The sequence below is a fragment of the Poromitra crassiceps genome (assembly GCF_964638095.1).
Source record: "Poromitra crassiceps genome assembly, chromosome: 4".
Taxonomy (NCBI): domain Eukaryota; kingdom Metazoa; phylum Chordata; class Actinopteri; order Beryciformes; family Melamphaidae; genus Poromitra; species Poromitra crassiceps.
In genome coordinates this window covers 70,139,981-70,166,945 of record NC_139626.1, presented here as the reverse complement: position 1 = coordinate 70,166,945, position 26,965 = coordinate 70,139,981, and the positions used below count along the sequence as shown (strand labels likewise).

Below are 26,965 nucleotides of genomic sequence, written 5' to 3'. Positions count from 1 at the left end.
CATGGCTAAGGAAGAACATTTCATCATGTTACCTAAGATATACCCTGATACTGATCTTTTTCCAGTTTACAAACATTACATAGCCTATTTCTTGTAACTTCTGCAAACATAATACTGTAGGCTAAAGGCCAAACAATTTCTCACAGATTTTTTGATTGTAAAATATAGGCTACAGAACATTTTGGACAGCTCTAGAATCTCACTTTGTTGAAGTTGCTAACTCTGTCTACTCTTTTAATCTTATGAATAGTATCTGTTACTATGATAATCCAGATGATGGCGCTCTTGAATATCTGATTAATTTCATTATCCTCTATGCAAAAACCTTTTCCACCCTGACAAGAAAACCATAAAATAATAATAATATTAATATTAATAATAATAATAATAATAATAAAAGACATTGAATATTCATTGGTGTTTTTTCTGTTTGGGAAAGAGACAAAAAGAGGCTTGACAGACGATTTACTGTAAAACTGTAATCTGCCATCTCTTCCACTGAAGAAGGAAAACAGTCAGACAGGAACAATGTTTTAAAACAGTCAGACAGTAACAATGTTTTTGACAACAACAGCTGACACATTAGTGATGACTCAGCAGCTTCATCTCATCTCACATCGACACTTTACATGTTCTACTGAAAATCAACGGGTTCTATCTACAGTGTGACTCTTCCAGTTACATTGAATTCCATGATGCGCTGTCACACGCGTTTGTCCTAAAGGCATTAAGAGCACTTCCACAATATTTATACACCAAGTCCAAACTGTAGCACCCAGTAGAAGAATAAATAACAGAGAAGACAAGACGACACGTCCACATGTGAAGGTTCAAGTCCAGAAGGAAACCAAAGGAAGGGACACCAACTTTGACAAAATCAATCCAACTGGTTGCTTGCGTTGTAACCCAGGTTGTCCGAGGTGAGAGACTATCTCTCCACCCTACATATTCCATATGTACGGGGACTGACCCCCAACGAGGGCAGGACTGACCCCCAATGAGGGCAGGACTGACCTGGATTACTCCTTAAGACACACATCTTGCTATATAAGCAAGGTGTGTGCGTGCATGGCCTCTCCGCTTAGCTAGAGATATGCTGAATGGGAGGACACAGAACTCGAATGTTCTACCGTCGAAGGCAAACGTGAGGTAACGTCTGTGTCCCTCCCATATTGGGATCTGAAAATAGCCACCCTCTCGGTCAATCGTGGCAAACCAGTCGCCTTGAACGGACGGCCTGTCAAACCTCGGCACAGTCAACATCTTGCATTGTAGGGGTCTCAAAAAACTTGTCGAGCCCTCTCAAATCCCAAATTGGTCGGAGTCTCCCATCTCATGGGGGTCAGTCCCCGCACAAATGGAATATGTAGGGTGGAGACAGTCTTGACACGATGGAGAACATGGAACTTTTAAAGGCCTGGAGGGAAGATTTCTCATCTGACAGAATGAATCCGTAGTGTTTAGGAAAAGCATCAAACCAACATACTTTGTGGTGAACTTAAGAGTATTCTCTTAGCGATCAGACCACAGTCTGGTTAATGAGGCCGATCTGACAGATTAGCACGTTTCAAATGATTCGAGTCGATACCAAACCAAACTGTAACGGTAACATCTAAGCGGGAGTGCATCTATGTTCCCAGGGTCCTATGTTACAAAGGTCCTATCTTCCCAAGTACCTATGTTCCCAGGGTCTTAGGTTCCCCAGTTCAGTATTCTGTTAACACACATTAACCCTCCTATTGTGTTCGGGTCAAATTCTACCCGTTTCAAGTTAAAATACTTCATAAATATTGTCTCTTTTGCGGAACAAGGCTTCAAAACAGCTATATAAACACAACGCCACCAATGGATAGCCATGTTATTTGTAGTGTCCCTTAAAAATTAACTTGGAGGCAAAAACAAACTGGATTAAATTAGATACTTATGTCTTCAATCAGAAGCATAGACTGTTTTCACGGAATTGTGTGAGGGTCTGGTTTAGTGATATTACAACTTATTGCTTCATTTGAAACCTATCTTATTTCCTGTCACTGCAACAGGAAGTAAGCTAGGGTCCATTTAGAATGTTTATGTTGTCAAGTTAAAACCGTCTATACTAGTTTTCACCTAAGGAAGCTATGACTTTTGGTGATTCCACGACTCCAACCATTTGATAAGGAACATAGGACCCTGCGATGCGAACATAGGAATAACTCCCATCTAAGCTACTGTGCACAACACCGACCCCTTCAGCTCCTCTCCATCCGATAGAGCTACATCTGTCAGAGGGTTTGGAGAGGTTACCGTGGGTCACCGAGGACGCGCCGCCATGTTGGAAGAGCTACAACAAAACGTTTGATCTCAACTGATAAACGGTCCTCTTTTACAAATATGTCATTTCTGTGCGGTGGTATGGTTTCTGACTTAAAATAATTTATAATAGTTTTTATTTATACAGAATTTTGCAAAACACAAAGTACTGTACATCAAAAAGCAATGAAACATTAAGACATAAGCAAGGGAAGAAACAACCATAAAGCAGAGGTTTGAACACAATTAACAAAAATCACAACTATAAAAATTAGTTTTAAGAAGCAATTTAAAGATAACAGTTTCAAGATTCTTGCTTTACATTGGCAGATGGATTCTGAATCAATCCAGTAGTCGGGTGTGCCGAAAGACATCGTTTCTGATTTGGATTTAGTTGTAGAAAATTATGCTACATCCAGCATTTTATATCTACAAGGCAGTTTGTGTGACTAGATTTCTGCTCTTAATGGCAGGTACAGCTATGAGTCATTTGAATGGATGGCATATGAATGGAGAATTAGATGGGGCCCAGGATTGAACCCTGCAAGACGCCACATGTTCTGTCTGCTGAGTATGCAATCAGCTTGGTGAGTGAAAAGGTTCGGTTGGTTAGAGAGGCAGGACAACTCATGTTGTAAAACGGAAGAGAAGATAATGCTATAGAATACCACGTGCCACACCGCACAGAAAATGGATTATCCTCTATTATTCTTTGGTCACAGAGGAAAAAGCCATACATTTATAATATTTTTTCTTGTTTCTTCTCCAACATGGTGGCACTGGCCTCGTAACTCCCGGTTACCAGTCCGCACGCATCATGCAACCGGTCTCTGTTACACTCGTGACTTTTAGTAACGCCATAACTCATCTGAAAAATAATGTGATTTGGAAACCAGGTGCCAATCGACCATCAGTTATGCTGCATTTATGTCCTATGGGAAAGATAGAAGCAAGAAATACAGAAATACTGTTCGCTTCACTTTCAGCCCTTAGAAAATACCTCAAACCACCTTGTGTCTTGTGATCACAGCCTTTAAACTGGCAAGGCAGGACAAAACCACTGACTGAATTTTTGATTGGTAGGCAAATTTATACATTTGTTTAGTTTGCTGCAAAACATGAAGTCAAATGTTCCATCACTAAGTTAATGTGTGTTTAAGTGAGAAAAAGCTGATCAGGAACCAACAAAGTCTATTCCTACAGGACCTGAATGCAGCATTACAGATAGATTCCACCAGAGCTTTGAAGAGAGAGTCACGCCAACTAAAGTCCCAAATGCTTGATCGTAATGTGACTCACGTAGCAACGACCTCCAGTCTAGCTAGTTCCAGGATGTACGTTGGTGGGCCATTTGAATGCATGCTGATAATATACAATTTGATTCTTTAAATGTTTTACTCTTTCAAAGTACATCATAAACGGTTCATTCTGCTGCAGCCTAACAGCGCTGCTTAAAGGCCTCCTCCAGTCAGTTTTGTATAACCATTGGTGATCTATAATTTCATCAGATTATGTACAAATATATCTGATTTGCGCCAAAGATCATATATTGATAAGAACCGAAGGTATAAACCTTGTTCCACTGCAACATCATGGCTGCAGCACTGTTGTCAAAAAAGGAGAAGAGCCTTGCTCCTGCCTTCAATATACGATCTTTGTCTCCCTTCCAGGCGGTAGACCGGAACAATATGGCGGCCTCTTCCTCCGCCAAAATGTTCATCCTGAAGCCACAATATTGTTACAAATATCAACATCCAGCAACAAAGAGCGTGACTCAAACTGGTTAACAGTTATTATCGGCGTTTTGAGCCTGACGAACACTTCGCTAATGAACGAAGCTAACAGCTAGCTAATGGGTTGGCCAGCCTGGCTATTTATATCAGACAGCATTATTTATTAATTATATCAGTCATGACATGACGTAGACGTTTATTGTGTCTGACGTCATCACCTGTTTTTTAGCAACAGCTTATTTTTTTTTAAACTTTGAGTACAAAATTAGGTTATTTGTAAAAATAAAAAAAATACTGGCGAACAGTGTGGCTAATCAACAGGCCAGGGCAGGACTCAGCAACACATGAAATTGTGTAAAAATGACAAAATACACTGGAGGGCGGCTTTAATCTAGAATCTAACTTCCGAGAACTATCGTGAGGTAAAAGTAAAATTTAATGAATTGAATGAATGGAGATGAGGCAACTCTTACTATCTCAATGGCTCTGGATTCCACTAAGAACATTTCTCCCTCATCTCATCAACAGAAACACAAGTCTCGAGGGTTCATTATTAGTGGAGGGCGGAAGAGGAGGCCGTTTCCGATTGGTGGACGGCCAGGCCGGAGGGCTGCTGGGCGGAGCCTGGACCTGACCCCCCCGGGCTGTTGGCGGTGAGGGGGGCGGGGGGCCGGGGATTGAGGCGGGGGGGCTGGGGGGGGTTGGAGGGCCGGATGAGGGGGGGTGGCTGGTGCAGCGCAGGGCGCGGCTGCAGGAAGCGAGCCTGCTGCTGGAGGGGCGGGGGCTGGCGGTGGAGCGAAGGCGTGGCCGGGAGCGAGGGGCGGAGCAGAGGGGGGGGCTGGTGCAGGGAGGAGGGGCCGGACGTCACGGGGGGCGGTGCCGAGGAGGACGACGAGGAGGACGCCGCCGGAGACGCCCCCGACGAGGTCACTTGACCCTGCAGGAGAGACGAGAAGAGAGGGCGGGGCTAAGGTTACTTCAGTTCAGGCCTGCATTGTTCACATCCAGTTTGCCTTGTAAAACAGAAATGGAAATATCAAAATCAGGTTTGACTCAATTTGTCGCTTTGGCGTCCATATTAATAACACAATATGGAATCATGTATGTATGTATGTATGTATGTATGTATGTTCTTGAATTGGCATTGGAATAATCTTTCTTTCATACACAGAGAGCGCAGCAGCGAAAACCCGACTGCGTACTGAACAGACCTCCGTCATTCAAACTCCTCTGCAATTCACAATTCTAAACTGATTTCTGTCATTCAAATTTCCCTGCAATCTGCAAAACCCTATCGCCAATTGCTTGTGCCAAACACACTTCTATCACCAGGCCACAACCCGAAATGCAGGGGCCGGGCCCCCACTGCCCAGTGCAGACAGCACTGCGCTGTCTCTTCCTCTCTCCATGCCTAACAACACTTTTCCAGAGGACAGGTGGAAACCAGAGAGACACTATCAAAACACCTGTAGCCTACCTTAGAAAGGATGAACGCTGAAGTCTTCTAAATTGAGACCGGCATTTATTTGTCAAAATATGTAGCCACACCCGAGTTAACGCTGTTTAATTGGGACTTTGGTATTAATAGGCTGATATATATATATATGTATATAGCAAAATGGGCTATACATCAGAATTTATTGGGAGAAACCAAGCAATTCTATGTCAAATCAGACATCTGGCACCCCCATAACTAGAATAGACTGGTCCCTGTTTCATAACCACAGGCTCCTTAGAAGGAATAATCGACTATTCAGGGTCACCCCATAGTCAAGCCTTTGCCTCTCCATCAAGGCAAAGAATCAAACATATAAGAGCGTTTGTATTTGTTTAACACTGTTTTGGTCGCTGCATAATTCCATTTGTGTTATTTCATAGTTTTGAGTTATTACTTTTATTCTAAAATGTGAAAAATAGTAAAAGAAAGAAAGAAAGAAAGAAGGAAAGAAAGAAAGAAAGAAAAATGCATGTGTCCAAACTTCTGAGTGGTAGTGTACTGTGCAGTTTGAAGCATCGAATTGTATCAAATCGCTCTCCCCACCTCTTCATCCTCTTCGTCTGTGCTCTTGCCTGAGGGCGTGGTGGAGCTGTTCTTGCCCTCCTCTCCAGAGGTGGCGCTGTCTCCGTTGGGAGCTCGGGTTCCCTGCTCCGCCTCCCACTCCTGCAGCACCTCCTCCAGGTTGAACCTCCGGCGGTAGTTGACGAAGAAGTTTTTCACCTGGCCTAACGTCTTGTTGCCGATCACGTCGGCAATGGCCTGGAAGTCTTTGCCGTACTTCCTGACGCCTAGAGGAGGGGAGAGGAGACAGACAGGCTGCAGCACAGTGTTTCCTCTCAATAAGAAAGTTCTGGCCGATACGATATTAACATTGCTGTTATTTTGTTCATCGGACCGATACGATATATTAAAAAATGACAAACATCGGCCGATACCGATATGATTGCCGATATATTGTGCATCCCTATCTCTAACAAGTCCTCATGAGTGTTCTTGTAGCTCATGTGAGTACGTTCCAAGAAGAGCAAAGCAGGTACGAGATATGGGAATTCACACACTGATTAAATGATGGAAGTCATACAGAGGAAAGATACAAACAAAGTGCTCAATAGCGAGAAAAATAAAGCAAAAATAAATAAATTATAATAATATTTTTACAAGCTCGTTTTTATGTCTTTGTACAATTTTCCTCACTGTGTATGGAGCCTTTACTGTAATCAGTGTGTTAGTTCCTATCTCCTACCAATTTATGCTGGCCATGCCAACAAACTTTAACGCTAATGTTTCAGCCTACAGGCGTCCATCAAGAGTGTAACCCTGGGGTTTCTTGATGCCAAGGAGACCTGTTAGTGCGAATTTTACCTTGAACGGCCAGAAGCTGCTCGTCGGTGGTCCAGCGGGCGTTGACCTTCTGGTTGCACTAGAAGATCAAAGATCAGGGTTCAGGTTTAAAATTTCAATAAGCTAAAATTTTCTGACTGTAACGACGGCGACAGACACAGAAACGTTCTAAATAACACACAGCAAAGGGCCCACCATTTCAGTGGGTTGCCTTGACAGACAACTCCTTCAGCCAATCAGCGTAGACAAATCCAGTCCTTCAGCCAATCAACGTTGGATACAGTCAAATCCAAATCCAGTCTGAACAACAGCGGAAAAAAGATTTCCGCCGAGAAACTCCGCTGGTGCATACTCCTGTTCTTGTTTAATTGTTGTTATTGGATCTATTTCTGCTATAATGGCACTTACAGCAGTGTAAACTCAGCGAACGTTAACGTTACTGCTCGTTGCTTCGGGATCAGCTATCTATCATCTATTTTGCCAGCGATTGGCCGGTTACGATGTCAATTATGAGGCAGGTCCCTGATTGGCCCCTGGACTTTGTCATTTCTGAAAACGCCCGCCCCGGGATGCAGGCCAGACGGTCCCGCAGAGGGTTAAGTAGGCTAGAGAAGCTGCCTCTGAGGCGTCACGTGAAGCGATGTCCGATTCTGTTTACGGCGATGTGGACAGCTGACCTGCTGCCAGCGTCTGTCCTTACCATTACGCCCCCACCCACACCTTCATGACTCCATTTAGACACATTTACTTGTACAGTATTGACATTGTTATTGTAACTGACATTGTGACTGTGTGTCTGTAATAACTGACATTGTTATTGTAACTGACATTGTGACTGTGTCTGTAATAACTGACATTGTTATTGTAACTGACATTGTTACTAGGGGTGCACCGATCACGTTTTTTGCCACCGATCACCGATTGCCGATCACCTATGAGAAATATCTGCCCAACCGATCATCGACCGATCACCGATCACCGATATATATATATATATATATATATATATATATATATATATATATATATATATATATATATATATATATATTTTTATTTATTTTGTTTATAAGCAGTCTATTATAGAACAGTTTCCATTTTACATATAAAATGCGGCTTATATAACGGTGCGGCTTATCTATGAATTTTTACAGCTAACGGCCACTAGGGGACCTCCTAAATCTATGGATTTTGGTACGAGAGACAGAACGAGAGTAAGACAGACATTACGAGAGCGAGACCCTGATTGGATGATGTTGCAAAAAATGTGCCTCGCGACCTGATTGGAGCACTGTGCCACTACGCTCTATCAGCCACTACTGTAAAACACCCTCCCTCCTCTCACCCTCCCTCGCTCCGGGGGAAAAAAGTCGGCGATTGAGCCAGAAACACAGTCTGAATGAAATTGAATGTAACGTTCCCAATTCTATGTATTACATTCTAAAAACTTAACGGCAACATTTTGGAAGGCTAAGCCACACAACTAGCTCGTTGTAATCTAACATCATGCTTCAAAAGATGGAGAACTGGCTGTGTTACGACGATGAGGATGCAAAACATGTAATTTGCATGTTTCGTTCCACCCATGTTTCGTCCGTGCTGCCAAATTCAATGGAATGAAACGAATCTTGTAGCCTATGTTGGACGTAGTGAAGTGTTTTTGATTGATTTGTTCATCGGACTCAAAACGGTCTCCGCTGATAAGACACGGAGATCTCTGTTACAGGCAGGCGCTACGCCTCCTCCTGACCAGTTTTAAACATTAAAACACCTGCGGCTTAGTCCAGTGCGGCTTGTAACAATCATTCAATTTAGCTGCTGCGCCTTATAGTAAGGAAAGTACGGCTGACGAAAGCAAAGCGTGTGCTTTGCAACACAATGATATAAACTTTAGAGCACAATATTAAAGTTAAACGATGGACATTGAAGACATGAAAATGGGCTGCCTCATGTTTCTCACGTGCAGCATGATCGGCTATGCGATCGGCGACAATAAAGAAATATCTGCAGCAGCAGATCACATATTTGAGGTCAAAATCGGCCAATACAGATTGCGTGCCGATCGATCGGTGCACCCCTAATTGTTACTGTAAGTGTCTGTAATAACTGACATTGTTATTGTAACTGACATTGTGACTGTGTCTGTAATAACTGACATTGTGACTGTAAGTGTCTGTAATAACTGACATTGTTATTGTAACTGACATTGTGACTGTGTCTGTAATAACTGACATTGTGACTGTAAGTGTCTGTAATAACTGACATTGTTATTGAGTCATTTGTCATAGTTTGCGAGTGTGAATGTGTCATTAGGGCACAAAGGCGTGTTTGACCTAATGTCATGGGGTCCTATCTTCCCAAAAGTGCTAATTTAGCATTGCAAATTGGGGGTGGGCACAAGCGCATGCCTGTTATAATTGTACTGGGCATAGGTGTGCCACATGCCAAAGCAGGCGTTTCAGCACTAAAATGTGGGGATAGATGGCCTTATCCTATCGTCAGCAGCGCGCAATTACTTTGCGCTAAGAGCTTTGAAAAGGACCTCTTACGCGCTAAATACCTCGCTGCGCTGGAGCACACCAGTGCAGAAACGTCATTACGCACGGACGTGCCACCCCAGTACATTTAATTCTGCTGCTAAAATTGGGTAACCAGCAGATTATTCGGTGAGGCAATCAACTATAATTCACTGAGAAACTTTTATCACATAGCAAGGAGGGGTTATGGTAAATTAATTGAGAAAACTTGTACATTGTAGCCTACTTGCAATAGGCTATTTACCTTCATCTGCTAGAACCTGGAGGGTCGTTGGCATCACAGCCGATCTGGCACAAGCCTCGGCACGAGTCGAGTTTTAATTGAGTCCACTGTAAATCCTCAAATCTTTTCTTTTGTCTCCGCCGTTTACCCGCTGCAAACACGTTTCTATTGTCCCACCCCAGTCAACAAAATAACCCGAATTGCATCAAAACTCAGATGTTTTTAACAGGTATATGATGTGATGGTGTCGTTATGAGATAGGGATAATATATACAGTCAATAGGCCTACACCTATCCAAATTACGCATGGGAAGAATTACAGCATGCCTCACGCAAACTGTATTAGATGGACAGCAAGATGGGAATCTGGTTTGATTGATCTAACGCCCAGGCATTGCCAGGCCACACCTGTGAATAATTCTGGCCCAAATCCCGTTTGCGCCGTGCATAAATGATTTGGCACGCCTCTAATCTGCGTTTGCGCCCGTTGTTGTGACGAGTTATGGTTCCCGGCACCACCCATGCATCGCCACCATATTTTGGGGCTGTTTTAACTTAAAAACAGGGAGGTCACGTCAAACAATTATATCATTTTTAAACAGTTATGTTTCTGTATAAATCATTACAATATGTTCCTGTGAGGTGGGGATGAGTTTTGCTGCTGCCTGGCCGTTGTGCAAAACTCGGCATAACACCTGGACAGCGGACTGCAATCTTCCCTGCTTTAAGGCACACGCAAACAGTTTATATCTGCTTTTCACATTACCTGCTGCTATAGGTCGACTCAGCGACTCTGCTAGCTTTGTGTTTTGTTAGCACGTTGCCTTCCGTTACTTTGTAACGCGTCACCCCCAACACTGGTCCGCGGGGACTACACAAGAAAATGTGCCTTTTTGGTTAACTAGCATATTGTCGCTGTCAAATAAAGCAATAAACTAAATGAAAGGAAATTCGCTCATAGCGACTCAGGGATCCCTCCTCGCTCCTCGGAGCACAAATCTGAGGTTTGGGACAACCTTCCGGTTCAAGCGAGGATTGACCGGACCCCGTGTGGTGAGTCAGCGACGCACCTCAGGCAGCTTGAACTCCTCGATCCCCGACTCCATCATGTGTTTCAGGCCACTGTTCATCTGCTTGGCGTTCTGGACCTGAAAAACATGGTCAAAAACACATGGTCAAAACTACAAAAACACATGGTCAAAAACTACAAAAACACATGGTCAAAACTACAAAAACACATGGTCAAAACTACAAAAACACATGGTCAAAAACTACAAAAACACATGGTCAAAAACTACAAAAACACATGGTCAAAACTACAAAAACATATGGTCAAAAACTACAAAAACACATGGTCAAAACTACAAAAACACATGGTCAAAAACTACAAAAACACATGGTCAAAACTACAAAAACACATGGTCAAAAACTACAAAAACACATGGTCAAAACTACAAAAACATGGTCAAAAACTACGAAACACATTGTCACGGATACAAAAACACATTGTCACAGCTAAAAAAGAACATGGTCAAAACCACTGGCAACGTTTCAATACCAATTTAATACCAATACCAAAAATATCAATACAAACAAAAAGAGAAACAACTCTCAACAAATGCACCTACCGTAAATTCCGGACTATAAGCCGCGGCTTTTTTCCCGTTTTTTGGCCCCTGCGGCTTATATAACGGTGCGTCTTATCTATGGATTTTTTCAGAAAAAAAAAAAAAAAAAAAAAAAAATCTCTCTTTTTTAGCACTCTTTCTAACTATAAATCCACTTCTGTTTTAATTTCCTCTCTTGCCCTCTTTTCACCACACCGCGGACACTGTGTGCACTGTAAAAATAAACAACGGTGGTGTTGTGTTATGTTGTTTTGTTGAAATGTTGTAATACGGTAAATGGGAGCTTCCTCAAACAGCCATCTCTTCCCGACAATCCCCTCTGTGCGTGACCACTTACATATGGTAATTACGGTAAGCAAACGGCCACTCGGGCAACAACTCCCTCCCCCGACTACCAGGAGAAAATCACAAACTTCGGCGAATTCACACAAAGGAAGATCAAGGAATATTCACAACAAGACGAGCAGTAGAAGCAACACTCTCACTTACCATGGGGAAGGTACGCAGAAATTCACACGAGGCAGCTTTCAAGTTGAAAGCAGTCAATCTCGCATTAAAAGAGAGCAGCCGCCGATCAAACAGAGCAGCCGCGCGTAACCTGGGCAAAAGGGACTGTCCGTCCGGGGGAGAACTACTGAACAACTCCCTCCCGACTATCAGGAGAAAATCACAAACTTCGGCGAATTCACACAAAGGAAGATCACGGAATATTATAGGAGTGTGAAAACATCCACAATTACCAACGGGTTCCAAAACGCTGGACTGCTGCGGGATGAAGAGGATGACGCCACGGGGACTGCCCCCTAGTCCGATACCTCACGAGTCCGATACCTCACGAGTCCGACACCTCATGGTTTTGGGTTAGGGTCTGGGGGAGGTTAGGTTTAGGCGTGGGGGTGGGAGAGGTTAGGTTTTGGGTTAGGGTCTGGGGGATGTTAGGTTTAGGCGTGGGGGTGGGAGAGGTTAGGTTTTGGGTTAGGGTCTGGGGGAAGTTAGCCTCTTTTTTCGGACTCGTGAGGTGTCGGACTCGTGAGGTATCGGACTCGTGCCATGGCACCTGAAGGAGAGAGGAGAGTGGTTGACGAAGCCACCCTGAACCTGTTCGTTTCCGACACTGAAGATGAGGACTTTGGTGGTTTCAGTACGCAGGAAGAAGAGGAAGACGAGGATTAGTGACTTGACTTCTCTGGTTACAGGTTTGCTGCACATATACGGTAGCCTATTGTTGTGTGATTTTGTCTGGGGATTAGTGACCTGACTTTTGTTTTGTTTTGTTGAAATGTTAATAAATGGGAGCTTCCCCAAACAGCGATCTCTTTCCCGACATTCCTCTCTGTGCACGAACCCTTTCATATGGTAATTAAACATCAAAACACCCGCGGCTTATAGTCCGGTGCGGCTTATAGAAGAAAAAAATAGTCAATTTTGGTCCCGCGGCTTATACACCGGTGCGTCTTATAGTCCGGAATTTACGGTAATTCCTTTAAAGTTTACAGACTGTGATGCACAGTTGATTTCACTACTGTTGACAAAATCTACTATTGTACATATTGTAAAAAAGCGTCTGCTAAATTACGTAATGTCATGTAGAATCGATACCGGTTCTAATATTATACTCTTGTTCATTCCTTTATCTGTTGACAAGAACAAGAATAATCTGATTAAAAATAGGTATGATCACTCCCCCCCTCCTCACTGCGGGGGGAAACAGCTATTTTGGTGTTGACGTTCCAAAACTGACCCCAGGTGAGAGCAGATGCATCACGCTAGGGACAGAACAATATATCCAAATTCAATATATCACACTACAAAATTTGATGATCCATCTTGCATGTTTTGTCCTGTTGCGTTTGCCGTAGCGTAGCTGTCTCTTCCGGGTTAGAGAACCGCTGGCGTCTGTGTTTTGACTGCCGCTTTTACCCGTGCATTTAACCTTACTTGCTTTTCACGTGTATTTTGTTTTGTCTGCCCGTCTTAGTCCTAGTCTACTTGTTTAATCTCCGCCTAACCTTAACGATCATCACTGCTTCCACTCCGCCGGCTTGACACGTCACCATCCGCATTTCTTCGCTGCTCAGCCTGCCTTCCCATCACTGGATTACTATCTCCGCTGGATTTACCTTTCTGGATTTACCTGATTCAATCTCTGCTCTACATGTTGGACTACGCACTCCTGGCTCTCTGACTGTTGTGCCCCTCCATGACTGACCCGCTGTGTGCCGCCTCCAAACAACGTTAGCCTAGCCATGCCGTGCGACCCAACCCACGTCCTGGGAGGTAGTCACCACTCCCTCGCCAGTCCGTGGGTTGCCATCTCCGCAGGTGAGTGACAGTTCTTTCCAGTTCTCTCTCACTGCTGCTGGTTTAGGTTGTTGGCATGGCACGCCTTGGCAGGGTTAGGCTGCCCTGCCGCGCGGGCTCTGTCTCGGGCTAGCTGCAACAATCACAACAATAACAGCAACAACAACACACCGCCGCTCCGGTCCATCACCACTTCCACACAACTCATCACCTATCAGCTACTAGCCACTGTCAACATGCTCCCTGGATTACTCTCATCTGTACTCATGTCTCATCTCCAACTCGGACTCACCCTCCCGCTACTCTTAACTTTTTCCTCTGTCTGGACTCTCATTTTTTCCATCTACCCCCCAACTTCCACTAACCCTCCCCCGAATCATCTAGACTGCTACGGACCTTCACTCACTCAACAACAACTATCGCCTCACCGCTCCTGCTGCCACTGCTGCCAGCAAAGCCAATATTCTCCGCCGACGCCGCTATATCCACCGAGGCCCCCGACACAATCGCAACCGGACTCTACACTCTAACCCTGACCCTGAAGGCACAAACATTCCCTCATTCTGGACTAACTCCCGCTCCCCCGTCAACATCACGTACCGCACTGCTAATCTCAATAACCTCCGCTCTCTCCCACCTGCTCCTCCATCCATCTCCCTTGCACTGCTGAACACCAGCTCTCTCTCCAACAAATCACCTGTCATATCTGAACTCATCCTGGACAATAACATTGATCTGCTCCTCCTCACTGAAACCTGGCAACAAGCCTCGGACTACTACTCACTCAACCAGGCCACCCCCCCCCCCCCCCCCCCCTAATTACAGTTACATTGCTAAACCCCGCCTCTCTGGGCAAGGCGGGGTCTTGCCGTTATCCACTGAACTGGACCTCAATCTCCCTCCCATGTCATCCTTTGAATACCTTGCCTTTTCACCAATTCCATAACTGCTCTTCTCCTCTACCGCCCCCCCAAGCCAGTCACACCCCTCTTTTCTGTCTGAACTTTCTGAACTCCTCACCATCGCTTCCTCTCTTTCCACCCACCTCCTACTTCTTTTCTTTTAGTTCAAATACCTGGGTATGCAGTGCACCTATTTAATAATGTATGCAAAAAAAAAAGACAAAAATATAATTTCTTTCGTTTTTCACACTTTTTCACATCAAAAGTTCATTTTTCAGATTTCATTGATAACAGTAATCTACAGTTTGCTGACGTCACCTAGTACTATCAAATTTCTACCCCATTTCAACCAATCATATCACGACATGCAGCTGTCAATCAAATCTTCATTTCAGGATAATTTTCTCTTCCAAATGAAGTAGAAAATGGCGCCTAGTGCCTGTCATCTGGCAGAATTCCTATCCCATAAACTAACTACTAACTTGGCCAATTGCATGAAACATGAACAAAAAACAAAAACTATAATCTCCAAGAATGCAAAGAAATGTAACTGGCTCGTTAAAACGCGCATTCCAGGAATATCGTATTTACAGAAATAGCGTGAATGGCGCGCGCATGAGAGCGTGGTAGTCAGGGGTTGCCCCTCGGAGATTCCAGGCGGGCGGGCAGCACCTATGCATCGGATTGTCCGCTCGCTCCGCACGAAGCAGCTGGCTCCCTGGTACTCTGCGGATCCCACTCGCGTAGCATGACAACAGGCTGAATCCCACTCGATTTGGGGGTGGAACACGCCAGGATTGGCCAATGCCAAAGCCAGTCCTCAGAATTGTCAAATCAAATCATCGACACGTATATGGTTCGCCTCTCAATTCGTTTTCAGTGTCCGAGGCTCACGCTAGTGCATTCCGTTCCGGTTCACGTCGACTTTAACATTCATGCCGACCAACCTCACATCTGACTTCCTCTCTCTCTTTGACTGTTTTCACCTCACCAAGCACATCAACTTCCCCACCCATGTTAAAGGCCACATACTTCACCACATCACCCCTCCCCCTCTCCGCCCCCCCACCACCCCTCCTCCTCTCCCCCCCCCGACCACCTCCCCTCCCCCCCTCCTCCCAGCACCCCCACCCCCCATTCCCACCTAACCACCAACCCCCCCCCCACAGACCCAGACCGCCCCCTCACCATCACTGAGGATGAAGTGTGCCGGTCGTTCCTGCGTATCAACCCACGCAAGGCGGCCGGCCCGGACGGCATCCCCGGGCGGGTGCTCAAGGCCTGCGCCCACCAGCTGGCAGGCGTATTCACAGACATTTTCAACCAGTCTCTCTCCCTCCGACAAGTTCCCTCCTGCTTCAAAGCAGCGACAATCATCCCCATTCCCAAGCAGCAAAAAGTGACCAGCCTCAATGACTGGCGCCCAATAGCCCTCACGCCAATAGCCAGCAAGTGCTTTGAGAAGCTGGTCATATCAAAGATCCGCCCCACACTCCCCCCGGACCACGACCCGCTACAATTTGCATACCGTCCCAACAGGAGCACAGCGGATGCAGTAGCACACGTGCTCCACACCGCCCTGTCCCACCTGGAGGGGAAGGACACCTATGTAAGAATGCTGTTCATGGACTACAGCTCAGCATTCAACACCATAGTACCCTCCAGGCTGGTACGCAAGCTCAAGGATCTGGGACTAAACACAGCAATGTGCGACTGGATCCTGGATTTCCTGACAGACCGCCGCCAGGTGGTGAGGGTGGGCAACCTCACCTCCTCACCACTGACCATCAGCATAGGAGCGCCCCAGGGGTGCGTCTCCAGCCCCTTCTGGTACGACCTCTACACCCACCACTGCGTGGCGACTCAAACTTCGAACACCATCGTGAAGTTCGCAGACGACACAGCGGTCGTGGGGCTGATCTCGGGGGCCGACGAGACGGCCTACAGAGAGGAGGTGGGGGCCCTGGAACAATGGTGCCAGGACAACCACCTCTCTCTGAACGTCTCCAAGACCAAGGAGATCATTGTAGACTACAGGAGGGGGGGGAGCACACACCCCCCAATCACCATCAACGGCACAGTGGTGGAAAGGGTGGACAGCTTCAAGTACCTGGGAGTCAACATCCACCAGGACCTGACTTGGGCCGGCCACACCGCCACTGTTGTCAAAAAGGCCCAACAACGAATACATGGACTCAGGCGCCTGAAGAAATTTGGGCTAAGGCCAGAAATCCTTACGGACTTCTACAGAGGCACCATTGAAAGCCTGCTGACTGGCTGCTTCACCACCTGGTACGGGAACTGTACCACCATGGACCGCAGGGCGATACGGAGAGTGAGACGCGCGGCCCAGCACGTAACAGGATGTGAGTTGCCAGATCTGCATGAACTGTATAAACAGCGGTGCCTCAGGAGGTCCCTGAAGATCATCAAAGACACAAACCATCCCCACAACAGCCTGTTCTCCCTGCTACCCTCAGGGAGAAGATACAGGGTTCCAAAAGCACGCACAAATCGCTTGAGGAACAGTTTCTTCCCGCAGGCCACGAGACTCCTTAACATACACAAATAGTGTAGTAGCCGTACTGTACCGTACTGTAGCTGCTACCATTACGTATGTCTAATGTTTAACTGTATGTTTAATAAGGAATATGCTATTTGCACCCGTATGTCAAATACGCCGAATTTAAAACGCCGAGTTTAATTGTATGTTTAATAAGGAATATGCTATTTGCACATATATGTCAAATACGCCGAATTTAAAATGTTTAAGCACGGCTAAAGTATGCACAGGACATGTGCACCTATGTGCAGTGAATATGCCACTGTCTCTGACTTCTGTCTTATCACTATACTGCCTTATTGCTTGTTGTGTCTCTTGTTGTTTTTGCACTCATATGCCCTACATTTGTACTATGTTGTAAACGGAGTCCACAGCACAAGAATTTCACACGTGATACTTGTACCATGGAGTGACAATAATAAAAAAAATAAAAAAAAATCTTGAATCTTGAACTTGATTTAGGCTGCTCTGCCTCCCTACCCATCCAACCTTCACCTCTCTCATTTCCACTCTCTGACCACCACTGCATCCTCTTCACTGCCCCCCTGCCCCATCTCCTTCCGTAACATTAAATCTGTCGACCCACTCACTCTCTCTCAGTCCATATCCTCTGCCCTCCCCCCTGACTCCGCCCCCTCCTCTGCTGACGACTACGCCATCACGCTCAACTCCATTCTCTCTGACTCCCTTGACTCCCTGGCCCCCTTGAAAACCACCACAGTCTCATTCACCTCCTCCTCCCCCTGGTACACTCCTGAACTCCACTATGAAGCAGACTGGCCATCAACTGGAAAGACTTTAAAAAAATAATTAAAAAAATCACCGTCCAGAAGCCTACAAACCTACCGTGATGCACTCCAAGCTGCCAAATCTGCCCACTTCTCCACCCTCATCAACAGCACCAACAGAAACCCCGCACCCTCTTCTCTACTGTCAAGAAACTACTCCACCCCTGGACAATAACACACTCTCCTCCCCTGATCTCTGCAACTCCTTTCTCCACTCCTTCAATAACAAATTCTCCCAAATCAACAGTTCACTGACTGCCTCCATCACCAACTCCTCCACCCCCGCCCCCCCCACTATCACCTTTCCCCCGCCTGACTAGGGGTGGGGGAAAAAACTCGATACACCATAGTATCGCGATATTTTGCCTGACGATATTGTATCGATATTTGGACGCAAGTATCAATATAAAAAAAAAAAAAAAATTGCAGGCCATGCCAGGCCAGACCACCGGGCATCTGCCCGAAGCGCCCGATGTTGCAGTCCGCGCCTGCAGTGGCGTATTGAGTCCAGAGAAGCTTAATAATGTAGCCTACATTTTGGGCAAAAACAAAACAAAACAAAACAAAAAAACACTGCATGTTTTACTTCCGGTGAGGTCAAGGAAAAGGTAGGAAAAGGAGTTAGACAATATATCGAAATATCACAATATTCAATATATCGCAATATCGGCGATATCGCAATACTATCGTATCGTGACTCAAGTATCGTTTTAGTATCGTATCGTGGACATCTGGTGATGCCCACCCCTACGCCTGACTACACCCCCCATGTTCCCTCACTGCTTTCTCCCCCGCTGACTCCTCCCTCCTTACTGACATCATCATTGCCTCTAAGACAACCACCTGCTCCCTTGACCCCCTCCCCACCACTCTGACCGAGACCTGCCTCCCTGTCATCATCCCCCACCTCACCACCCTCTTCAATCAGTCACTATCCCAAGGTCACATTCCCTCTGTCTACAAAATCACCGCCGTCACCCCTATTCTTAAAAAGCCCACTCTTGACCCAGCCAACCTCTCCAACTACAGCCCCATCTCCAACCTACCTTTCCTTTCCAAAACCCTCGAACACATTGTCGCCACCCAACTCCACTCCCATCTCCAATCCAATAACCTCTACGAACCCTTTTAGTCCAGCTTCTGTTCCTTTCACAGCACCGAAAGTGCCCTGGTCAAAGTCATCAACGATCTTCTCATCTCTGCAGACTCAGGTGCCCTCAACATCCTGATACTACTAGACCTCAGCACAGCCTTTGATACAGTGTCATTCCATCCTCCTCCAAAGGCTGCACCGCACTGGACTGGCTCACCTCCTACCTCACTGACAGACAACAGTTCATCTCCCTCTCTGGTCACACCTCCACCACCTCCTCTGTCATGCAGGGGGTCCCCCAAGGCTCAGTCCTTGGCCCCCTGCTCTTCATCTCTTACATACTCCCCTACGGTCACATCATCCGCAAATTCAACCTGGACTTCCACTGCTACGCCGATGAGACCCAGATCTACATCAGCACAAAATCCACTCAGAACCCACCCCTCACCCACATCGAAACCTGCATATCTGCAATAAAAACCTGGCTGACTCACAACTTCCTCAAACTCAACAGTGACAACACTGAACTTCTTCTCATCGCACCAAATCTACACTCAACAAAACTGGACCCAGCTCACTCCCCATTGACGACACAACCGTCCCTGGCTCGCAACCTTGGCTTCATCCTGGACCCACCCTCTCATTTGATCCCCATGTCAGCTCCATCATTAAGACTTCATACTTTCACCTCCGCAATAGAGACAGTCGGCATGTGTGGTAACGCCCACAAAATGTTATACGGCTGGCGCGCGAGTGTGGTAAAACTGCCCATATATCTCAATGGGCTGACTCACCAAAATAAGGTGCTGCGGCTCTAACTACAGGTTTGGGGGTTCTAGAGCAGAACACAAGACGTCTGCTCAGATGTGCGTTTACTGCGGTGGTTGAATCCCTGATCGTGTCTGCCTGGGCTGGGCTATGAGCTAAATTCTAACTTTGCTGAATGGTTAGAACGGGGGATTTATCCCACCCTGACCACGCCCCAGCCAGGCTGAGCCAGCTAACCCAGCGTTTATGAGACATCGCCTCAACCTATATCGCCAAAATCAGACACTGTCTCTCCCCCTGCTGCTGAATCCCTCATCCACGCCTTCATCTCCTCCCGTCTGGACTATTGCAACTCCCTCCTCACCGGCATCACCTCCCGCTCCCTCCATAGACTCCAGATGGTTCAGAACTCAGCCGCCCGCCTGCTCACAAACACCCGGACCTGGGATCACATCACTCCTGTCCTCCACTCTCTCCACTGGTGCCCCATCAAAGAACACATGAACTTCAAACTACTCCTCCTCACCTTCAAAGCCATCCATAGGCCTGGACCCCCTTATCTGACTGACCTCCTTCTCCCCCATCGCCCTAACCGAACCCTCCGATCCTCATCCACTGTTCCCCTCACCGTTCCACCATCCAAACTCAAGAGCTTTGGAGATCGAGCATTCTCAAGAGCTGCACCCCGACTTTGAAACTCCCTCCCCCAGCCTGTCAGAGTCTCTCCTTCACTCCCCACTTTTAAATCCCGACTCAAAACGTACCTGAATCTCCCAAGCTGACAACCTCCCCTACCCCGCCCTAACCACCTCCTCCAACCTCGCCTACCCCGCCATAACCACCTCCTCCAACCTCGCCTACCCCGCCCTAACCACCTCCTCCAACCTCGCCTACCCCGCCCTAACCACCTCCTCCATAGTCTCTCCCCAGACTCAAATATTACATTGAATCGCTGCGCTCCGCATACTACATAAGTGAGTCTGTGCCAGTTAACAGCCACTGCTGGTTTTGGAGGCGGGTTGAAATTGAATGAGTGACAGGTCGTAGCACCGATGAGAGCGCAAATGGGCTGCGCCTCCCGTGTTGTCTGATCGCAAAATCCTTACTGATTGGAGAGGACTGAAGCCATCACTGGCATATGACTGGCCAAGTGAATGGTTCCCTCCCATAACCAGCCCTCTGAGGTAAAGTGTCCCAGACTCAGAGAGAGCTCTGCAGCATGCAGTAATGTAGTGTATCAGCATAAGAACTCTCATGGGTCTGGCGTCGAGACTACCTCCTCCAACCTCCCCTACCCCGCCCTACCACCTCCTCCAACCTCGCCTACCCCGCCCTAACCACCTCCTCCAACCTCCTCTACCCCACCCTAACCACCTCCTCCAACCTCCCCTACCCTAACCACCTCCTCCAACCTCCCCTACCCCGCCCTAACCACCTCCTCCAACCTCGCCCCCTCCACTTTTTCCACTTCCCTCTCTTCTGTCTGGCCCCTGACCCCACTCACTCCCTCCCTCCCTCCCCTCTGTTTCCATATATCCTTGATTGAGGCGTTAAGTGTTACCTTGTTGTTATCTTGTTAATGTTATTTATATCTGTTGCCTGCTGCCCGTTGTTATCTTGTTTTCTGTTGTACTCATACTGTCAGCATCTTTGGGGAATTGAAAAATATTTGAAAAAATAATCCATGTTATTCTGCTGTCAGGAACATGAATGGTGATATCAGCTGCATGTTATTCTGATTTAGTAATCACTAATGAGACACTTGACAGTTTCACAAGCTCTCCATCCAAATGATATTCCTGTCACTTTGTGATGACATTTTTAAATTGTTGTTTACACTAAAGGTGAAGCCTTTTTTGAGGACAGGACCCGTGCTCCTACCTGTCTCTTGAGGGAGACCAGCTCCATGTCCAGCTGTCTGAGTAGCGTGTTGGCGGCGCCTGCGCTGAGGGACACGGCGAGCACGTCGTCCTGGGTCAGGTACATGCCTCTGGGCGGGCGGCACCGCGAGCGCTGGTGGTGCCGGTGCTGCAGCGTCTGGTGCTCCCGCCGGCCCAGAGCCACCTTACAGCCCGGCGCCGGAGCCTCTGCCTGGGGCTGCTGACACAGAGGGATGGGGAATCGAGAACCAGAACCGTTTAGAACCGGTTCCAAACTGCCCAGTTACTCAGAATTGTACATGCCTGCAGCAGTGAGGTTTGAACTGGGTAAGATAACCAAGAGAAAGTATTCTGTGACTTAGATTGGGTCAAAGTAGATTGAGGAAAAAGAGAGAGAGATTTAATATAAACCGGTAAAACCGCACTTACAAAATTCATTCACAATAGTGTGAAATTTAAAGCAACTACGAGCAACATTTTCGCTTCTTATGAAACAGTCTAAATGTAATAGTGATGCCTCACATCCTACCTATAACAGCAGATGAGACCAAAGCCAAGTGAATCGGCGGGTGCTCTCTTGTTGGTTATAGAGTCTCTCTCCGGGACGGAAAGTGAAGGAAGGAAGTGAAACGAAAGGTTTACGGCAGCTGCCGTAAACCGTTTTGCTCTGCCTAGCAACAGACCCTAAACAAGAAGAACGGACTGTATAAACCACGAGAGCACTCGCCGATTCACTCGGCTTTGGTCTCATCTTTTGTTATAGTTAAGATGTGAGGCATCACTATTAAATCTAGACCGTTTCATAACAAGCGGAAATGTTGCTCGTAGTTGCTATAAGATTCGATTAGGCATATGAATTCACTCACGCACAAAAAATGCTAATAATTTTGCACTGTGAAATTTTGGATCTTATATTTTACCTTGTAACTCTCTCTGCTCTTTCCTTTTTATCCATTTTATGTAAGGCACTTTGCATTGTCTCTGTGGATGAAATGTGCTGTACAGATACACTTTCCTTGCCTCCAAAGTTATCACTTCCTTTTATCGATGATGCCTCCAAAGTTATCACTTCTTGTTATCGATGATGTCTAACCTTTTTCTGACAGTTGCACATTGCAAAAACTCATGTGTCATGACTCATGAGTTATATCATGTTATATCTTTTTAAGAAAAGGAGCATTGTCATTTATTTGAACATGTTCAAATGTGATGATGCAGACATTCTACACTGTGTTCAGAGTTCAGACTCAGGAGATAATTCAACAGCTGCATTGATGCCTCCTTTGACCTTCCTTTGGGATTTTTCATAGCCTATATACCGGTATTTAGTATTACAGCACAGCTTTTATACGCTAGCATCACTTAAAAGTGATCATCTAAAAGATGTAAATATTGGTTAAGTCGCTATCTATCTGATAGCAAGTTACTACAATGGTGACTGAGCCGATGGAAGCCTTTGCGTTTTCAGTATTGCAGCATTTATGAACTTGGTGTCTGTGGAGACACAGGGTGGGCGGAGCTAACATAATAGACTCACTATAGCAGTGTTTCTCAAACAGTGGTCTGCGGGCGCCCCCTAGTGGTCCGCGAGTAGGTTTATATTTTTTTCCTTTTTTTACACCTCCCACTATCAATCAGAGAAATTTTATGGGAAATGGAAGGTCCGAATCGATCACAATGACTATATGCACTATACTGTATGTATTTTTTCACCCCGAATCCAATGCCGCCACCCTTGAGTCTCTACGACTTACGCTTGCGTAGATACATCCACTCTGCCTGCAGGGCTACAGGAGAGAGACAGAGTAGGCCTACAGTGGGGGCTGGGAGTTCCAAGTTACTGACCAAACACACTATTTCAGTGATTGCTGTCAGAATATAGAGCCATTTAACACTTATTTGAACACAAAAACGGAATGCTACTTTAAGATGGCAACAGATAGCCTATTTTACTTGTGCATTTATTGAAGTTGAAAAAACTTTCTTTGAACTGAAAAAGAAAAATAAATGTAAAAAAAAAAGTCAATGGACTAACTAAAATAAATTATATATATATGTATATATGTATATACAGTATAAATATATATACATATATATATATCGGTTATCTTGTTTTCATAATTGTGGGAAGCCAAACGTGATTAATTTTACAGCCTTAATGCTATTTGTCATTTAATTAGCCTGTAATTTGTAATTTACAGTTGAAGTAGTAGGCCTATTGTTTTTGGGGATGTTTTGGGAGTTAGGTGGTCCCCGAGTTTCTTTTTATTGGTTAAGTGATCCTTCGTCTGAAAAAGTTTGAGAAACACTGCTCTATAGGTTACTGTAGGTTCCCGACAACTCTTGTGTGAAGTAGGATAACAAGATACCTTTTCCGGTCTCTGCTAGCATTACGGGTGGTTAGTATGGCCGAACAAACTGACTACTCACATATGCAGACCTGCCAATCTCGGGGGAAATAGTTTGAGTAACACACACCGGTGCCGCACCACACCATATGACACATGAAACTGATCACCATATCATCACGATATGATTCCATTGAAAGACAATCAACGATAATATTGAATTATCACCCAGCCCTAATCATGATAATGATAAGGATGCCCCCCCCCCCCGATATCGATATATACTGTATGACGTTATGGCTCACATAAGCGAAATCACGCTAAATAATCAAATGAATGTTCATCATATTGAACCGATTGGTAATGTTAAGTGTGATGTCAAATTTCTAACATACCTCGTGCCAAGGTTTTTAAATAAAATGTACTTGTTCTCATCAGGTCAGACAGCAGTTTGTGCCTCTTGATATCCCAAAATCACCATAACATCACAATACAATCCCCAAATCACCATATCATCACAAATATAATTCCAAAATCATCACGATCTAATCCCACTGAAAGACGATAAATGGTAATACTGACTTATCGTCTGGCCCTACGTCATGCTAACAGCAGTGTGGGCGTGTCCTGTACCTCTTTCTTGGCTTCCTTGTTGGGGTCGTAGTCGCTGTCATTGGCTTCGATCGGATTGGCCTCCTCCATCTCCTCGTCGCTAGTACGGCAACAACAACAAACCGGTATTCAGTCATCAGTTGTCACACGACACCGCAGAAAACACCAAAACTAATAACAGCCACTAAATATTCATTCATACTAGCCGGGCTGCGCAATTAATGAAAATATGATCAAAATTACAATATGGTCACGTGCAATATCCAAATCGCAGGGGCTGCTGCAATTTATTCGAGGTCAAATGTGTCACACAACATAACATTAAATGAAGCATTGTGTTGATACAGAGACAGATCATATTCTCCAGACGTAAGGGAACATGACCCCAGTAGAAATCACACCATCTTTTTTCCCAGTGAAAATTAAATGCAAAAATTACCAATCCCACTAAAAATCGTGACTCATATTTAGAGATGACACAATACCACTTTTTCATACCCGATCCGATACCGATACCCCAACCTTGAGTATCTGCCCATACCGATACCAATCCGATCCAATCTTTTTTCCTCGCTTATTATTCACCTTATTATTTGCCCATATAAGGACGCTTCAGCATAACGTCATTTTGTAATCGTCTTTCTGTTTTAGACCCGGAAGTAGATTACTCCCACTTTTATCATTTTTTGACTTTTTAGACAAAAAGCTGTTTTGAAGAAGAAAAAAAAACTGTTATAAAGTAAGAAATAACATTCCAAATATGTGACCAGTTTATCAGAATAACGCCTATTTGGACATTTTGAACGAGCAGCGAGGACTGAGAGCGCTGGCTGTGTGACCGGTCGGACTAGCTAGTATCTGTCAAACCCTACTGTAGTTAGGCTACTGGCAGTGAGAAAACACTGTCGACGTGCTTTTGTAACTAAGGTTAAATGCCGACCGGGTACAGCCATCGGCTCCTCGCAGCAATAACGCTATGAACATGTAACTGAAGTTGGCCACAGTGTAACTTCTGAATGTTGCCAATCTTCATTCATAGTTTACAGTTTATCGATGTTTACCGGCCGGCTAACGCTGAAGCGGAAGAACAAATACAATTGTGTCTTACACGGAAGAGAAAAAGTGGGCGTGGCAACAATACATTACATTACGTCATTTGGCAGATGCTTTTATCCAAAGCGACTTACAATAACACATTTTTGTCAGCAATAGAGCAATCATCTAAACAGTCTATGACAACTACAACTTCTGAAGAAATAGTGGTAAAGTTTTTACTTTTTTTTGAGAGAGAGAGAGAGAGAGAGAGAGAGAGATGTTAGTTCAAGAAGGGGCCAGGTGGAGCCTGAAAAGGTGCGTTTTAAGTTTTTGCCAAAAGATTGGCAGTGAAGCGGCTGTCCTGACCATAGGGGGGAACTCATTCCACCATTGCGGTGCCAGGGACGAGACATAAGGTGAATCCATCTAAACCAGGGATGTCAGAGATACGGCCCGTGGGCCGGATCCGGCCCGCGGGTAGGTTTCATCCGAGATGTTTTGGAATATTATTATTATTATTATTTTTTTTTTAATTATTATTATTATTAAATTCGCACCCCATTATCATGAACTACGTGTGGCTAATAAGCAAGCTAAGAGTTCATTCATAAGTTAATTAACCTGCACTACAAGGAAGTATGTCAGTAGGTCATCAGGTGTAAACAAAGCCGCCATGATGCCACGCTGGAATTGAATCGCGCATTCAGCTACCTACCAAAAAACAAAGGAATCAACAAGATGCTGTCGAAAAAGAGAAAGGTTGACAAGGAATGCAGGCAGTTTCAAGAAAAATGGAAAGAGCAGTATTTCTTTTGTGAAGTAAATGGATAAATGAGTCAAATTGATTTTAGTAAAAAATAAAAATCCGGCCCCCATGAGGTCTCAGTTGAACAAATCCGGCCCTCTACCTAATATGAGTCTGACACCCCTGATCTAAACCATCTAAACATCATGTTCAATCTGTGGAACAATATTTATTCCCTAAATTATGAAATATGCTATATAGCCCAGAACATAGACTCAGTAATGCACTAATGCTGCTTCTTTTTAAGCCTTCTCTCTCTCTCTCTCTCTCTCTCTCTCACACGCACGCACGCACACACACACACACACACACACACATGCCTGTTACAACTGTCCCTGGTCTCCCCTACTTTAGTGTTGCATGAAACAAGGGGGGAGGGGAATGTAGGCATCATGGTGTTTGTAAACAGGGACACATGGTCTAATAATCTAGTTTTATTTGGCGTTAAGGAAGATGCAGATTAATTATAAGGGCTAAAACATGGGCAGGAGGAGAGGACTTTATGATCGCTGCTGAGGCAAGTTGGTGTGAGTGTTCATTCATAGGATTTATTTTGCCTAGCGTTAATCTGCCGCTTTGCTATGCAGAAAGTGTGTAGATTTGACTTCACTTCTAGATGGG

The 26,965-nt window shown here is 45.4% G+C and overlaps 1 protein-coding gene across 1 annotated transcript in view; it reads right to left on the bottom strand.

Annotated features, from left to right (window-relative positions):
- Positions 1-547: 547 nt before the first annotated feature.
- Positions 548-26,965, bottom strand: part of rcor3 (REST corepressor 3) — a 43,750-nt gene continuing 17,332 nt past the window's right edge. The window contains exons 7-12 of the mRNA XM_083635186.1: positions 24,526-24,604; positions 21,546-21,761; positions 10,692-10,769; positions 6,883-6,940; positions 6,064-6,308; positions 548-4,959 (exon numbers count right to left, since the gene is read on the bottom strand). Of these exons, the coding sequence (XP_083491312.1) occupies positions 4,576-4,959; positions 6,064-6,308; positions 6,883-6,940; positions 10,692-10,769; positions 21,546-21,761; positions 24,526-24,604 (1,060 nt within the window). The 3' untranslated portion in view covers positions 548-4,575. The remainder of the gene's footprint in view (positions 4,960-6,063; positions 6,309-6,882; positions 6,941-10,691; positions 10,770-21,545; positions 21,762-24,525; positions 24,605-26,965) is intronic.